This window comes from Carcharhinus amblyrhynchos, chromosome 17 (genome assembly GCF_965287045.1).
Source record: "Carcharhinus amblyrhynchos chromosome 17, sCarAmb.v2.hapA, whole genome shotgun sequence".
Classification (NCBI taxonomy): Eukaryota; Metazoa; Chordata; class Chondrichthyes; order Carcharhiniformes; family Carcharhinidae; genus Carcharhinus; species Carcharhinus amblyrhynchos.
In genome coordinates, this window is record NC_137340.1 from 46,488,649 (window position 1) to 46,506,537 (window position 17,889).

Genomic DNA, 17,889 nt, shown 5'->3' on the forward strand with positions numbered 1-17,889 from the left:
AACGCACCTACACCTAACCAGCACATCTTTCAGACTGTGGGAGGAAACTGGAGCACCTGGAGGAAACCCGCACAGATAAAAGGGAGAACATGCAGACTCTGCAGGGACCAGGAATTGAATCCAGGTCCCTGGCACTGTGGGGTAGCAGTACTAACCACTGTGCCACCTTTTAACTAATCTTTTCATTTCCTTTTTTGCCTCTTCTCCAAATCTAAGTTGATAAAATTATTGTACTGCAAGCTATGGTCTGTACAATTATCCATTGCAATTAAAACTTAGCAGAATTTGGAAAACTATATTGGGCAATAATATCAGAGAGGTGCCTGCATTCCTTCAAAGCAGTGTCATGAGATCTTTACACATCCTCACCTGAAAAGGTTGATGGGGGCCTCCATTTAATGTTTCGTCTGAAAGACTGTGCCTCAGGCAGTGTGGCATCGGGGGAATGCACTCAGTCTCAATCACACAAGTTTCTGGAATAGGACTGGAACCTAACACCTTCAAAATCAGAGGGCAGAGTGCTCTGCCACTGAGTGGATGCTAACACCATGGCAGAACACAACAGATAATAAGGATGAAATTCCATTCTGATAAAGTGAAGTAAATAATAGGGAGGCGATGGCCCTGTGGTATTTTCACTAGACTATTAATTCAGATATCAGCTAATGGTCTGCCACAGCAGATAGCAGGATTTGACTTCAACAAAAAAAAATCTGTAATTAAGAATGGTCGATTGTCACAAAAACCCATCCGGTTCACTGATGTCTTTTAGGGAATGAAGTCTGCTCTCCTTACCTGGTATGGCCTACATGCGACTTCAGAGTCACAGCAATGTGGTTGACTCTCAGTTGTCCTTAGGCATCTAGGGATGGGCAATAAATGCTGGTCAACCAGCAACGTCCACGTCCTACAAAAGAATAAATAAAAGAATGACACGCGTGCAAATGGCGAATGATGGTGCCAGAGATCGAATTCAGAGCATATGCCAGCAACATTGTTACATGTTTTCCTTAAGGAAGGCATATTGCTTGATAAAGCTTTGTTACGTTCAACTGTTTTATACTACATTGTGTATTTTCAGTTCACATTTCTTAAGATTTTCTCAGAGACAGCACAGTAATGTAGTATCAACTCTTTTGCATGCACCAGGGGATCTAACCACTAAGACAGGATCACAGTTATATCACAAGATATTCCCACGAACATCACTACTATAGTAGAGGGCTCTCCCAACCTTATACCTTCACTGACAAGTTAAGCCAAAAAGGAACACTCACCAGGCCCAAGATGTGCAGAGACTATGTACGTTGACAACAGTTCCATGTGCTTTGCTGGTATTTATCCAGCCGCCTACATTTTTATTCTTTCACTGTGACTATATGAATAAGGTAATCAATCATTTTATGTACGAGTTCAGACTGGAGAAACCGCAAGAGTTCTGAGATGGCCTAAAATCACGAATTACAAAATTTAGCTGAGATCATCTCTCATTTCTAATCGCAGCAACACAATTTCTACAAGATGGAGATGGGGTTAGATTTTATGCCCAGGAAGATGGTCAGTTCAACATTGTCCCATTGGAAGTTAATGGTTACTCCCTTAACGTGGCCAGTAAACTGGCAGTGTTGAGGGTATTTGTTGCCAGGCATTACTGTAACGAGGTAATCAAAAGTGACATTTCTAGTGATTGCAAGCGATGTCAATACAAAGACAAGGCAAAAACATTGTAATACCTAGCTCTGCCCAGCAATCTCTGGGCCCCACGTGTTAGTTAGAACCATTTTGAAGCAATGAGGTGCAAAATGTTTATACAGGAAGTATTAAATGGTAGACTTAGCACACCCTAATAGTTTTAAAATGACTGCAGTCTGATATGGTCAGCATAGATATGGAGATATACATGAGCATGAACCTGTTGGTCCAAATTGCATGTTTCTGTGCTGCATATTCATTGCAACATGCCCTTGAGATTGTGAAATGAGACAAGATGTTTGGACCAGACAAGATGGAGAAATAATCTCTTCTCAAACAATAAAAACAAAAGCATCATAATAGTACAGAAAATTTATTTTGCCAAAATAATGTGAAAATTGTTTTGTGTACAAAGGACTCAATTTAAAAAAATAAAAATGCAAATTTCCTGCATCACACAATTGCCTTAAAGCAGAAAAAAAATTCAAGTCTTTTACACTTTTCTTGAGCCTAAAGTGCAGGGTGGCAGAATCACAAAAGGAAGTGTCCCGAGAACAAATGCTCTTGACCCAAATGCTCAGTCCTGTCTTGAGGTAGATTAAGTAACAGTAGAAAACTTAATCGTGTGCTCTTTGGTTAAAGATTCGAATGTAAAATACCTGGTCACAAAAGCATTCATTCGGACCAATGGGTGTTTCAACACTTTGGGAGAGCAAGGTTCTTCCTCAACATAACAGTGCACCAAGGACAATGCTAGAAATATTCCTGCACAAATTCATTTAATAATTAAATATTTTACTTCAAAGAAATATTCTAAAATGTGGGACTACAGATATATAGAATTTGGAATAATAAATTATATACAAAATCAGAGACGCAGTTAAATCCAAACATTTACGACATTCAATCTCTATCTTTCACTGAAAATATTAAGTTTTCTCCATGACAGTTAGAAGTAATAAAAGACCCGGCTGGCAAGACTAGTTCCAATCTATGGAGCTACAACTCTTGATGGGCAATCAATGAGATGTCTTCAGATTGCAATTATCCATCTTCCTGAGGGGCAGACAAGGAGCTGTAAAAGTGAATGTGCTTTCTTTCTTTGTTTTTAAACCTCTCTCAAAAAGGTAGCTCCCCAGCGCCAGGTTCCAGCCATAAGGTCTGACAATCAGACAGCCTCCAATAAATTGTGGAAATTGCCACATGGGCCTTTGGTCGCACATTTAACCTCTTTAATTGTGAGGCAGAAACCAGTTTGAGGTGAGCAAGACTGAGAAGCCAGTCAAATGGAGATGTTGTACAGCAATTCAGCTCCCATAACCATGGGTAGTGGGTACACCAGCAACCTGCAAATTCAACAATGACATGCCAGCCAATTTCAGGATTGGTGCCAGTAGCTCACAAGCACCTGAGTCAAAGTTTCAGGAAAAGTATTCTTCTCGATGTGAAAATTGACATTTCATTCGGCAGTATATCCCATTTATACAAACTGACAGTAGCACTTGTGACCAACCATCATTTCCACTTGTGTTCAAATACAGTTGGTTGGCAGACAAATAGGTCAGTCCATTGGATAGTTCGAGCTTAAAAAGCTGATTAAAGTAAAAGGGTGTGATTGGTTTCTTCAATATCAAAAGCACAAGCTGTGGCACTGTGTTCCAGTTGAAAGTTTTGTAATGCTTAGGAGATGTGAACTCTACCACCCTGCACTAGCTGGAGGGAGAATAAGTACAAATGCACAGGTAGTGAATAATCCAGCACTTTCTACATAACAAAAACAAGCGAATAATACTCGATCAGTCAACAGTCTTACAAAATTGTCAAGTGACAATTGTTTGTTTGCAGTCCTTAAAAAGGTGAGAGGCAGCAATTAATTTACAACTTATACATAAATTAAGAGTTAAAGGCAGAAACATGTCAAGATTCATGTGGCACGTAACTGCGCAAGACTTTTGCTTCCTGGTTTGAGACATTTGAACCATCCAGGGGTATCAATGCCATTTGATGCATTTTATTCTATAAACCTGTAGAAATTAGGGTTCAGGTTGGCTATCTTATTGCATTGCTGGTGCAAATAGAAAAATCCATCGAAAATTAGGTCGTCTAGAGGAAAGGTGAAAAAAATTAAAACATGTAGAATCTTATCACCACATGAACATTTTAAGTGTGTGAAATACGAAAGTGGAGAACAGATACTTGCAAACTCAATTAGCAGAGTCATGAGCCTGCAAGCTATAGAGAATCGCAGCATCAGTATACAATAAATGTGCAGCTTGTCATTTGCTGTTTTCTTCCTTAGTGATTTGAGAGTTCATTGCATCTTCCACATGAAACAGTCCATTTTGATTTTGAAATGGAATAAAGCTGAACAAAAATAAGCTGACATTTTCAAGTAGAATATTTTGCAGATTCAATTTTTACAATATCAAGTACAATAAAAATGAGAACATTACAAAAGGAGGCAAACTTTTATGTACACCAAAAAAATTGACGTTACAAAACACTGCAAACATGGCTGCAATTATATAAATAAACTCGATCTCTAACATTATTACAAAATATTTTTTGATAAATCTTTTGATAGAGCTTAAAATATCAAAACATTAACTGCTATAACAAATTCTAATAGTAGTTATGCTAAACCATGTGTAGGTTCCTGTCTAAGAACAAAAACCAGAACACAAACTGATTAAGATTTAAACATTTTCTTATATAAGGGGATTGCAGCTTTGTAACTATAAAAAAATGTATTCTTGTTGCACTAAGCAATGTCCACGTCTTTATCATTAACTTCTTGAACAATGTAGTGTTCTGACTCCTCTTCAAACACAGAGGAATGATTAAGTTGATTCCGATCTTCAGACATGGGTTCCCAATAATCGTGAAGTTTTCCCTAAAGTAAAATTACAGAACATCTGAGAGAAAGTACACTTTTCCAATGTTAACTAAAAAAAACACCTTTCCAATGTGTTTCAGGGCAGAGTGAAACAAATGGGACCAAAGGAAGAAGTATCAGGAGCAATGACCAAGAGCTTGATTAAAGAGGTGCATCTTTAAGGGGTGTTTTAAAGAGGAAGAGAGCGCAGTGTCAGCTTTGTGAAGAGAAGTCCAAATATTGGGAAGTGGGCAGAATACAGCATGACTACCAGCAACTGAGCAAAAAGTAGTAGTGAGATACAAACAGTTAGAGATGGAGGTGCTCGTAGGGTGGGGGAGGTTAGAGATAAGGTGGGATGAGGTCATGGGCCAATGTATATTCAGAAAAACAGCAACAATAAGTTTGCGGCATTATGAGAATGGGAGCAAAAGATAGATCACAGCATGAACCTGGTGTGAGATAGAACATGGGTGGATGGCCTGGTTTTGCGAGTTGAAGATCAGGATGGCACAGCATAACATTGTAACAATCAAGTCTGAAAGTGACAAAAGACTTGAATTATGATTATTAGTGAGGTCAGGGCAGAGACAAGTTATGTCACAGAGATAAAAGTAGTCTTTGTGATGGGGACAGTCAGGGGCAGGGGGCGGTTTTGGAAGCTCAGCTTAGGCAAAAATTGGGCAAATGTTTAGAGTGGTTGGGAGCAATAGTGAATCAAAAAGAGTAGAAATTTTGTAATGGGAGCCAAGCTCGTTGGTGCTGCTCTTTGTGGTGTTTAGGTGGAGCAAATGACAACTCATCTAAGACAGACATCTGACAAATAGTCGTAACAAACAGGGTTGGGAAGTGGTTGTCGATAGGAAAGATGCACATGGAAAAGCTGACCCTACGTCTGATGATCTTGTTACCAAGGGGGAACAAGAGGAAGAAAAGGGGCTAAGAATGTGGGAATCCAGAAGTGAGTGTGTGCTGATCAAAAGAGGGTGGGGTGAAAATGAAAATTAACCATGATTAGAAATTCCTTGGACGCAACGTAACAAAAAAAGGGGAGCAGGGCTGGTCCGGAGACGGACAAGGAGGACGCTGTAAAAGGTAAGATAATAGATACACACACGTATACACAACTTCAGAACCTCATCCCACACCACCACCCCCTGCTCCCAATCATTTATACACCTCTTCCAACAATCCAGTTACTCTCAAGTGTATTCTTAGGCTGCCAATAGCTCTTGGGAGTCCAAGTGAATTTGGACTGTGGATGCCATTCAGCATTTCATCAAACCCATGCAGTTTTCCCACAGATCTTAGCCCTCCAAATTGCAATGCACTCAAATTGGCTTACTCTTCTTCTTGCTCACCTAAGGATGCTGAGGTCGATAATCACATTCCTACCACCCCATCTTTAGAAGAAATCAGCTTTCTAGGCAGCCCAGAAATTGAACATGGAACATTTTTCTGAATTTGCACTCAAAATGAATCATCAAGTTCAGAAAATGTTGAGTCTCTTCATTCTTCAATCAAATGAAATTGAAAAGGGCCATTAATAAGAATGTACCTGGTACCTTGGAGTTTTTCTAGGATGTTGAAGACTCCAGCTTCAGTATATTTAAAATTCACATGCAAGCAAACACTGAACTATTCTGCAATTTTAATTACAGGCCCTGCTGCTCACAAATCCGCAGCCCAAGGATGAAAATTGCTTAGTCTCCCAATCAACTTCATTCTATAATTCCCCTAAAGTTATCATACTGAGTTTACCCTGCATCAAATTACCTGAAGAGGCCGTGTGCGCTGTAACAACTCTTGCCATTTTGCGTGAGTTCTTGCTTCTAAATCTTTCACCTGCACAAAAAAAGTGATTAGTTAGATATCAATATGCTTTTAGCTCCCACCACTACCCAAATGTACATCGATTTAAGTTGCAATTCTACTGAAATGACAAATTTTAAAAACTCAAATGTAGACCAGTACCTAATTCAGTGTCTGCTGACTACTTTAAAAACAATTTAGTTAGACATGTATGTGCACTGCTGAGAAATGTCACTGATGAACACAGCCCTTTCAATGTCACTCAATTACTGGTCACTGAAGACTGAAGTAAAAGCAGTTACAGCTTTATTTTCTTTTTCCTGTATTACGTGGTAAGTACCCCAAATAACAGTCTTGTTTAAAGATCAGCTGTGCTATAGATCATCGTTTAGCAATCAGGGTCAATTCAATATTTGAGCACTCTAATTTGCTGCCTATTGACAGTTAGGTAATGACAGTAAGTAGTCTTTCCACTAGGGTGCAGCATGGAAGTTCAAGCACAAAGGCAAACCGTATGTGTTGTGAACTCACTCTTTAAGATAAAAGCATTTAATTTATACAATGCTTTTAACAGTAAAATATCCCAAGGCGAAGCCAACAGAAGTCAACCATCTGACTTCTATATACTTAGACTATCTTGCAGGGATTCAGTCCCTATCCTTCAAGACTCGGTCAAGTATTAGCCTTAGCTTGGCACAAAGCTGAGACAAGAGAGCTTCGTGACGCTGATATCCAGCCCAAGTCTTGCTCTGCAGACTGAACACCCAACATGCAGTTATAGGGCAAGAGAACTGACCAAACTGCCTACTCAATTTTGTACGAGACCTCACCCTTTTTCCCCAAACACGGTTTTAATGTTTGAATTACAGCAAGTTTTCTGCTTCAGAGCAAAAGGTCCCTAAAAGGAGCATCAAATTGAACAGAGCAGACAGAAATGATGTTCCCTGAAACATACAAAAAGCACTTACATTTCAGTGAGAGAGAGATTTTTCCCTGAAGTATAGGAGGCTTAGGGGTGATCTTATAGAGGTCCATAAACTAATGAGGGGCATGGTTCAGCTAGATAATCAACATCTTTTCCCAAAGGTAGGGGAGGCTAAAACTAGAGGGCATAGGTTTATGGTGAATGGGAGTGATACAAAAAGATCCAAAGTTTTTTTGCACACAGGGTAGCGTGTGTCTGGAACAAGCTGCCAGAGATAGTAGTAGGGGTGGGTATAATTTTGTCTATTAAAAGTATTTAGACAGTTACATGGGTAAAACGGGTACAGAGAGATATGGGCCAAACACGGGCAACTGAGACTAGCTTGGTGGTTAAAAAAAAGGGTGGCATGGACAAGCTAGGCTGAAGGGTCTGTTTCCATGCAATAAACCTCTATGATACTATCACACTACAAGAAGGATGTTGAAGCTTTGGAGAGGGTACAGAAAAGATCTACCAGGATGTTACCTGGTTATACAGGGCATTAGCTATGAGAAGTGGTTGGAGAAACTTGGTTTGTTCTCACTGGAACGACGGAGGCTGAGAGGCGACCTGATAGAAGTTTACAAGATTATGAGGGGCATAGACAGAGTGGATAGTTAGAAACTTTTTCCCAGGGTGGAAGAGTCAATTAATAGGGGGCATAGGTTGAAGGTGCGAGGGGCAAGGTTTAGAGGAGATGTACAAGGCAATTTTTGTTTTTCACACAGGGGGTGGTGCATGCCGGGAACGGTAGTGGAAGTGGATATGATGGTGACTTTTAAAAGGGGCATCTGAGCAAATGCATGAATAGGATGGGAATAGAGGGATATGGTCCCTGGAAGGATAGGGAGTTTTAGTTAAGTTGGGCAGCATGGTCGATGCAGGCTTGGAGGGTCGAAGGGTCTGTTCCTGTGCTGTAAGTTTCTTTGCTCTTTGATACGGAAGAAAAGTCAACAAGTTTTTAATTCAGTACCTTGCTTCGGTAAAGTAGTTTGGGGTCCTCTCTAATATCACATTTGACATATTTTTCTATTTCAGCACAGAGTTGTATAAGATGACTCTGAAAGGAAACAAAAGCTCACATGAACAAATACTGTGTAAAGTACAAGTATTAATGAATCATGTTGACATAGGCACATGCTCACTCCTTTGGTAATATAAACAAGAACTCTGCATTTGTATAGCACTTTTCACCACCTTGGGGCAACCCAAGTGTTGTACAGCTAATAAGGTACTTGAGAAGTGTAGCCACTGCCTTCATGTAGAAAATGGAACAGCCAGGAACAATTAGAGATAGGTAATAATTGTTGACACTGCCAGCAGGGCCCACATCCCATGAACAGAGAAAACAATTTGTATTTGTACACAGCAAAGCAATAATGACCAGAAAATCTGATTTTAGTGATGTCGATGAATTGCAAAAACTGTCCTTTATTCATTTGTGGGTCATGGGCGTCTCTGGCTGACCAGCATCTATTGCCCATCCCTGGTTGCTCGAGGGATGAAAGTCAACCACATTGCTGTGGCCCTGGAGTCACATGGACCAGCCCAGGTAAAGATGGCAGATTTCCTCCCCTGAAGGACCATTAGTGAGCCAGATGGGTTTTTCTGACAATCGACAATGGTTTCACAGTCATCAGCAGATTCTTAATTCCGGATATATTTTTATTGGATTTAAATTCCACTATCTGCCGTGGCAGGATTTACAAACATTGAAACAGAAGACAGGAGCAAGAGGAGGAGGGCCATTTGGCTCTTTGCCATTCATTACGATCATGGCTGATCGTCCAACTCAATAGCTTAATCCTGCTTTCTCCCCATAACCTTTGATCCCATGAGCCCCAAGTTCTATATTCAGCCGCCTCTTGAATACATTCAATGTTTTGGCATCAACTACTTCTTGTGGTACTGAATTCCACGGGCTCACCACTCTTTGGGTGAAGAAATGTCTCCTCACCTCTGTCCTAAATGGTCTACCCTGAATCCTCAGACCGTAACCTCTGGACTTGCCCACCATCGGAAACATCCTCACTGCACCTACCCTGTCTAGTCCTGTTAGAATTTTATACATCTCTATGAGATCCCGCCTTATTCATCTGAACTCCAGCGAAAACAATCCTAAGCTAATCTATCTCTCCTCATACATCAGTCCTGCCATCCCCAAAATCAGCCTGGTAAATCTCCGCTGTACTCCCTCGCGAGTAAGAACATCCTTCCTCAGAAAGAGCATTTGAACCCAGGTTGCCAGAACATTAGCTGAGTTTCTGGATTAATAGTCTAGCGATAATACTACTAGGCCATCACCTCCCCAGTGTGGACAGTGCAAGTGGTGCCAATGGCACATGGAACTCTGCCACGGCTGTTTTTTCTGCCTGGATGTTTTCAATTGTTACAAATTAACCTACAGTTTTAACAGACACAAACAAGTCTGTCTAAGTCCCTCGCTGCTGTTGTGCAATTCTACAAAAGATATCCGTCCTGGACGGTGGTTTCTGGCATGCACAATGCCTCTTAACCATATCCAAATTTTACTTATTTAAAAAAAAGTATGAAACTACAATTTCTCATTCCTTGTTCATGTCCAAAGAATTCACTAACCAAAAATAAAGAAAAAAAAACTAACACTCAGGTGGAGTGCAACATCTGTAGAATTTGGCTTTATTTGCCAACAACTGTCATCATAAACTGTGAATCCCACACCATTACTTTCAATGTTAGTATAATCCCCCTCACCCCCAATAAAAAACTTACCCGCTGACTGGAAGGAACATGCTCTATGTGCACCACTTCATTTGCTAAGACGAGAAGATTGTAGCACAGGTAATAGGCCTAGTAAATCAAATTAAAGCACCATTTAATAATTGTAAATTAGTATCCATCACCTTTCACAGATTCTTAAAACTGATTTCCCAACTGATCACAATTTGGAAAGCTTGTCCGAAATCTTGGAGGTAAAGAATTTTGTCTTAAGATACTTGAAGAGTCAAACAACTCCCAGTTATACAAGTTGGATGCCAAGTATTTGTGCCTCAATGCAGCTCGATGCATTTTATCCATAAATTCCATACAGCATTACTGCATCAGTGTAACATTTTCATTTCCCAAACGGGAACAGTCTAAATTAAGGAAGTCTTATCCAGGTTCAAGCTAACTGGGAATAGAATTCAAAGTAGACAAAACTCATTTCACATGGGACCACTGCAGCCAGCAGAGACTTCCGATCCCATCAGTTTGAGACATGTTGGTTCCCAGAAGTCACGGAGTAGACAGCTAATCCACCAAACTACACAGTCCCATTGAACTTTTCCTGTGTTCACGTGGTGGTGCCTTGACTTACTGCTGAGGGAGATAGTAGGGGTTCTTGCAAATAATTTGTGTAATGATTTAAGAAAAGTGAAATTTAAAACGCCATAAACAAAAGTTTTACAACAAATGCTCTTCTTTTTGAAAATGTAGAGCCAAGACATGCTGAAATTCCACTGCTGCACTGTTGAGCCTTTCTAGATGAATTAGTAGCACTGAAAGGTTTTCCTTCTGTAGAGCCACTGCGTCATCATGTGTGAATGATGGTGTGTATTCCCCACAAATTTCAAGGGGATTCTTTAACATGATAATAATCTTTACAAGGGAAAAGTCTGGCAGGATTTCAAACCTCTGCAGTTCACTCTGCACAGAAAAAGTTCATCCACAATCCTGCAGTGCTGTTAAGGACAGTAGGAATTTTCCATGCAAAAAGCAGTAATTTTCAACAAAATGTCAGGTACAACTTCTTCACAGATCAATACATTGAAAAAAGTAACGAAAAGAGAAAATGCTGGAAAATCTCAGCAGGTCCAGCAGCATCTGTAAGGAGAGAAAAGAGCTGACATTTCAAGTCCAGATGACTCTTTGTCAAACCTTTGCGGTAAAACAGAAAGAAATCCCACAACACCAGCTTAAAGTTTTACCCCGGTCCAACGGCAGCACCTCCACATCAGAAACTTGTCAAGACACTGAATATGAATGTGAGCACTAATTGTTCTGCTTTGTCAAGCAAGAGATTTATATTTCCCTCCTAAGTTTGTATGTTTCATTTGTGTGCAAAATTGTATGCTTTTTAAAATGTGGATAAAAACGTACTATTTGCAGATGCTGGAATCTGAAACCCAAAGAGAAAATGCTGGAAAATCTCAGCAGTTCTGGCAGCATCTATCTTTAAGGAGAGAAAAGAGCTGACATTTAGCTCTTTTCTCTCCTTACAGATAGATGCTGCCAGACCTGCTGAGATTTTCCAGCATTTTCTCTGTTCGTTACTTTCTTCAACGTATTGATCTGTGAAAAAGACTGGTGTTGTGGGATTTCTTTCTGTTTGACAAGTTTCCAACACAGCTTTTTTTTAAATCAAAGCTCCAATGTACAAGAAATTCTACTTTTAGATGTTTAAAATTTTCCTAAATGAGCATGTTGCAGCAAGCTGTCACCAAAGATCTATGTACTTTTCCCTACGTAAAATTTCCTGAAAAAATGGTATCCAATGAAGCATTTCCACAAGAGGGTTAAATTTGTAAATTATCCAACGTCAGGCCTGATGAAGGGTCACTCAGCTGAAATGTTAACTTTGTTTTTCTCCATCTTTGTGGATACTGACAGATTTTTTTTAAGTACTTCAAGCATTTTCTACTTCCAATAATTCACAGTATTTTACTCTTTCTGAAGTATATTATGACAGCACTCAATATAACAGAATTTAAACAAGTTTACCAAGTCTCAAGTTCTTGCAGCACTATACTTAAGAGCCAGCAACAGCATACTGTATTTGCTGATTAATTAGGACACTCAATCCATTTGAAGGTACGCTACAGATAAATATCAACAATTTTGAAACATTTATTATATCCTCATAACTGCCCCATGTTACCACCAAAACCCTCCCAATCTCAAAGTCCTCAGTGCAGTTCTGCTGTAAAACTTTAGTGAAATTGTTTAAAAGAGGTTGAAGCAATACCTGCTGATCAAGTTCGGTAAGCGTAGCTTCCTTTTGCTCTCCCTGCTGTTTGGACTTACTCATTTCTTCAATAGTTTTTAACAAAGAGGATGGTTTCATCATGTACAAGAACCGGCACAGATTAGAGATCTGGAGATAGGAAAATACACACACACACATATACTGCTTAAAACATTACTTAGGGATTTTATTGCATTCTGTGCACCAGTTCCATTAGGTGTCATTCACAAAATTATATTTAGCTCTTCCTCAGCAGCCCACATAAAGAAGTGAAATCCGAAACGCACAGGTTGAAACTGTATAGAGCAAGCTGGAGACCATCAGGAAATCTTTCACAGAAAGTGACATCTCTCCATGGCAGAAAAATTTAGGTAAAGACTCTGGAATCACTTAACTACGGATGCCGTGAACTTAACATAGGAAATCAGGGTCTGATTCTCAGAACAGGAAATCAGAGTCTGTTTCTGATTCTCAGAATTCTGAGGTACAGGCTGCTATCTGTGCCAAGTCCCTAAAAACGGGCCATCATCTCAGTGCACTTTAAACATTTAAAAGACCATTATGCAATCTTGTAACACTGGTTCTAATAAAGCATTTCATATCCTAACAGCAAATCTGCATAAAGACATAATCTTCAACTCACTTATTACATTTATGCCTCTAGGTACTAACCAATTCGTACTATTAGAATCCTTCAAAACTGTGAATAGCTCTATCAATTTCTTCTTAATTCTTTGCTTCATTAGAATGACTGTTTCTCTGAACTGTAGTCACCACACTCAATCCTCTGCAACTTTATCACCAATCACTTCCATCCACAGCCCAGGTATCACATAAGTGAATCCCTTCAGAACCTTCTTGACTGGAGAGAAATCCTTTATTTTCCTCTGTTAGATATTCCTCAGTTTATGGCCCAAAAAATCTTTAAACAATGTGGAAACTTCATACAATTGTAAATATTAAATGCAACTAAATTGGTTAATTTGAAGACGCACATACTGTGCTTCTTTCTACATTTCTGTACTACTGACAAAATGAAATTTGCCTCCTACCTTCAAATCTGGATCCTTTGGTACATAAATGCTTCCTTTGTCTAGAAGTTTTGAAATTATCACTAAGCTAAGGTGTCTTCTTAGTTGCCTAGAAAAATATTAGACCATTAAATTACAAATTACTACAATTTTAAGGATCCTGTACAATTACATTCACCATTCTTTTTTCCAATTGTCATTTTTTTGAATAGGTATAAATGTGCGAACAGTTTTAAACTAAAGCAGTCATAGCATCATAATGCATGAGAACCTTTGTAGGAGTTACTGCACTGCTCACAATATACATCAACGATTCAGATGCAGGGGGCCAAATGTGATACTTCCAAGTTCACAGACAACACAAAGTTAGGTGGAATTGTGTCTTGCGAGGAAGATGCAAAGCGGCTTCAAGGGGATTTGGAATAGACTTTGAGAGGCAGGTGGAATATAATGTGGAAAAATGTGAGGATATCTGCTTTGGTAGGAGGAGCAGAAGCAGAGAGTATTTTTTAAAATGTAAGAGATCAGAAAGTGTAAATGTACAAAGATATCCAGGTGTCCTCATTAATAGATCATTGAAAACTTTCATACAGGTGCAGCAAGCAATTAGGAAGGCTAATGATGTGTTAGTTTTTAATCACAGAAACTTTGGGCACAGGAGTAGCAAAGTCTTGCTTCAGTTGGATAGAACCTTGTTTAGACTGCACCTGGAATGCTGTGTGCAATACTGGTCAAAGTATATCATTTCCACAGAGGCAGCGTAATAAGGAATCACATGTTCGGGATGGCCGGACTGCCCCATGAAAAGAAAATGGGAAAATTAGGTCTGTATTCTCTAGAATTTTGCAGACTGAGAAGTGATCTCATTGAAACCTAATAAATACTTAAAAGGACAGACAGGGTAGACGTAGGCAAGATGTTTCCCCTGGTTAGGGAGTCTAGACAGTAAGAAGTCTCAACACCAGGTTAAAGTCCAACAGGTTCATTTGGTAGTAAACGCCACTAGCTTTCGAAGCATTGCGCCTTCACCTGACAAAGGAGCAGCGCTCCAAAAGCTAGTGGTGTTCACTACCAAATAAACCTGTTGGACTTAAACCTGGTGTTGTGAGACTTTTTACTGTGTTTACCCCAGGCCAACGCTGGCATCTCCACATCAGGGAGTCTAGAACCAAGGACATTGAAGGGAGAAGCCACTTCAGACAACAACAAGAAGAACTGTTTTCATCCAAAGGGTTGTGAATATTTGGCATTCTCCACTCAGTATAGCTGTGGAAGCTCAGTCATTAAGTATAAAGCAGAGATGGGCTGATTTCTAAATACCAATGACATAAGGGGATTATGGGGATAGTGTGGGGGTGTTGGCATTGAAATGGATGATCAGCCATAATCATGCTGAATGGTGGAGCAGGCTTAATGGGCTGAATGGTCTACTCTTGCATCTAATTTCCTCTGCACTATATGTACTGTAGCAGTTGAAGCAACAGTTCACCACCACTTTAACAAGAGCCACTGATCAATAAATGCAGGCCCTGCTGGTACTGACTATTTTGAGAAATAACTAAAAAAGCACAAACTTAGGCATGCTCATATGCATGGGACTAGTGTGGTTTCAGCACTTGCTGTTGATGGAACTATATGGACTTCCTTCCTTTCAATGGTTTGGAAGTGCAAACAAAGCTGCTTTTGCGAAAAAGAACAGTAGCTTTAGAGAACAGGAGAGGAGAAAAAAAAAAATGGTGAATTAAACAAGAAAAGACAAGTAGGAGTTACAGCATCAGCAATAAAATTGGTATTTCCTCTTTACACCAACTTAGTGTGCAAGGTCCATATTTAAATGACAAAACCACATTGCGATGATGTAATGACTACAAATGATATTCATGATGTGGAGATGCCAGCGTTGGACTGGGATAAACACAGTAAGAAATATCACAACACCAGGTTAAAGTCCAATAGGTTTATTTGGTAGCAAAAGCCAGCAGCTTTCGGAGCGCTCACTGCTCCTTCGTCAGGTGAGTGGGATTTCAAGTAAATCTTCTTTAAATTTTAATTCATTGTAAAAATCTCTCTGTATCTAAAAACTTAAGTCATGAGTGGGAAATCCCACTCACCTGACAAAGGAGGAGTGAGCGCTCCAAAAGCTAGTGGTCTACGCTACCAAATAAATCTGTTGGACTTTAACCTGGCTTTGTGAGACTTCTTACCATAAATGATACTACCAGCTCAAAGCCCCAATATAATTTAAAGGATAGTTAAAGACGGTCTTCGAGCAGAACTTGCATTTTAACAACTCCAATTTAGACCAGTAATTTAAGCTAAATAGAAATACACTTTGACCGGGGAAAAGGAGCCAGCACATTATAATTCACCTTCTAGATAAAACAGTTGTGATATTTTATGAAACATCTACTATGTTACAAAAAAATCATTATCAGAAGGATTTGTTAATGACACGGAGCTGCAAAAAGCCATTTATTGAAAAAAAAAGCTCATTTCTGTAGCTCCTTAATCGACCATGTTGGCCTGAGGAGGAAGCAAGGGAGCAGCTCAGAGATCTGGGAGCACATATCTATCCAACACACCCACTACTATCCATACATTATGCTACAAATTGTCAGCAGCCAAGATTGGACAAAAATATTGAGCTCACAAAACTAAGGTGGGGGTGGGGGGGGGTTGTGAGTGAGTGAGTGAGTTTGTGTGAGTGTGTGAGTGAGTGTTAGTGAGTGAATGTTAGTGAGTGAATGTTAGTGTGTGTGGAAGCGGGGGTAACCAAAACTAAAATGTAAGCCACAATCTAATTGAACAGTAGCCAAACAGAACCTAGGGACACAATGAACTATTCCTAATGCTAGTGGCAACGATACGCTCCACAAACATTGGGAGAGAACCACCAGTTTTTCTGGGAGCCAATCAAATAACACAACAAAAACAGTTCTAGGATCTGACCAGTTCCCTGGTTGCTTTTTCCTAAGTCTAATGGGTTGAGGGGGTAGCAGGTTCAGAGTCCCATTGAAAAGCACTACCGGTTATTCATCTGGCAATAAGGACACTTCACTTGCAAGCAATAAAAGAACTTCAGAAAATAAATCAAAGAAAAAGGTTTAATAAAGAAACTCCATAATCCCAACACTTAAGGCCACATCCTGGCCAAACTATTTTCTCACAACCCCCATCTGCTTTCTATTTATATCAGGTTAGCTGGCCACCACATCATTTTGCATTGATTATATTGTCTACTGGGTCAGCTGACCCTCACACAGCATGTTACCACTGGTTACATTAACTGATTCCAATGTTTTCATTTGATACATTATAACACCAGTTGCTATTGTGCTAAAACGGAACCAACAGTGTCCCATGGTTAGGTGCATTGACCATGCTAAATTCTCCCTCAGTGTACCCAATAGGTGCCAGAATGTGGTAATTAGGGGATATGCACAGTAACTTCACTGCGCTGTTAATGTAAATCTACTTGTCACAGTAATAAATCATCTTAAAACTATAAATGTGCAGCACGATGTATTACCTTCCTCGTGTTGAGAAATCTGGCAGCTGTTGAACCAGGTACAAAAGATTATGATGATGTTCTGATAAGTCACTCAGAATCATGCAGAGCTCGAACAGCTGTTTAAAATCAAGATAGCTTGTCAAAACCACACACATACACCCAGTAACACAAACACAAGTCAATTTGTTTTACATCAAATGACAAACATAACCTAAGCAAAGAACAAATTATTCCACATCATCTCTCATAACTTAAGTTTTTCCAAGGTAACTAGATACAGAAAGATCTTTGCAACCAACTAAAATTAAAAAATGAGTTACTTGCAAACCCACGCTAAATAATTTCAAGCTTACACTTTTACACAGAATGCTTTCTAGGCAGTAACTATGAATTGTCAACTTTGAAGTTTTAGCTTATCTACTATATGCCTTCATAACCTGCTTCTCAACACTTTCTGGTCTGTATGTTATTCAGAGATACATAGGAGCGATATGCTGCAGGCTCAGGGGTTGTGAATATTATGACAGATTAATGGCCAATTTTACAAAAGGATTAACTGTTGTGACATAGACACAAGTTTACTGCATTACAACTGATGACTTGGAAGCAGCAATTTTTCTTCATATACTGAAATTTAATTGAAATTTACAATTGTCCCAAACAGAATATGCCAGATTATTTTGGGAATCTTTGTTTTATTTACAACAGAATAGAACACCATAGAAATTTGAGATTTTTAAAAATATAGTCATGGGATGTGGGAGGCCCTGGCAAGATCCGTACTTTTTGCCCATTTCTAGTTATCCCTGACAAGGTGCTGGTGAGCTGCTTGAACTACTGCAGTCTACGTGGTGTATGTACAGTGCTGTTAGAGGGGGGAACATTCTATGATTTAGACCCAGCGAGTGAAGAAATGGCAATATATTTCCAAGTCAGGATGGTGAATAACTTGCAGGGGAATTTCCAGGTGGTTTCCCAGGTATCTGCTACCCTTATCCTTCTAGATGGTAGTGGTCGTGG

General features: G+C 39.5%; 1 protein-coding gene across 1 annotated transcript in view; it reads right to left on the bottom strand.

Annotated features, from left to right (window-relative positions):
- Positions 1–2,049: 2,049 nt before the first annotated feature.
- The window catches only part of slf2 (SMC5/6 complex localization factor 2), a 92,250-nt gene continuing 76,410 nt past the window's right edge, over positions 2,050–17,889 (bottom strand). The window contains exons 14-20 of the mRNA XM_080205895.1: positions 16,888–16,985; positions 13,380–13,467; positions 12,328–12,456; positions 10,095–10,172; positions 8,317–8,403; positions 6,344–6,412; positions 2,050–4,585 (exon numbers count right to left, since the gene is read on the bottom strand). Coding sequence (XP_080062021.1) covers positions 4,454–4,585; positions 6,344–6,412; positions 8,317–8,403; positions 10,095–10,172; positions 12,328–12,456; positions 13,380–13,467; positions 16,888–16,985 — 681 coding nt within the window. The 3' untranslated portion in view covers positions 2,050–4,453. The remainder of the gene's footprint in view (positions 4,586–6,343; positions 6,413–8,316; positions 8,404–10,094; positions 10,173–12,327; positions 12,457–13,379; positions 13,468–16,887; positions 16,986–17,889) is intronic.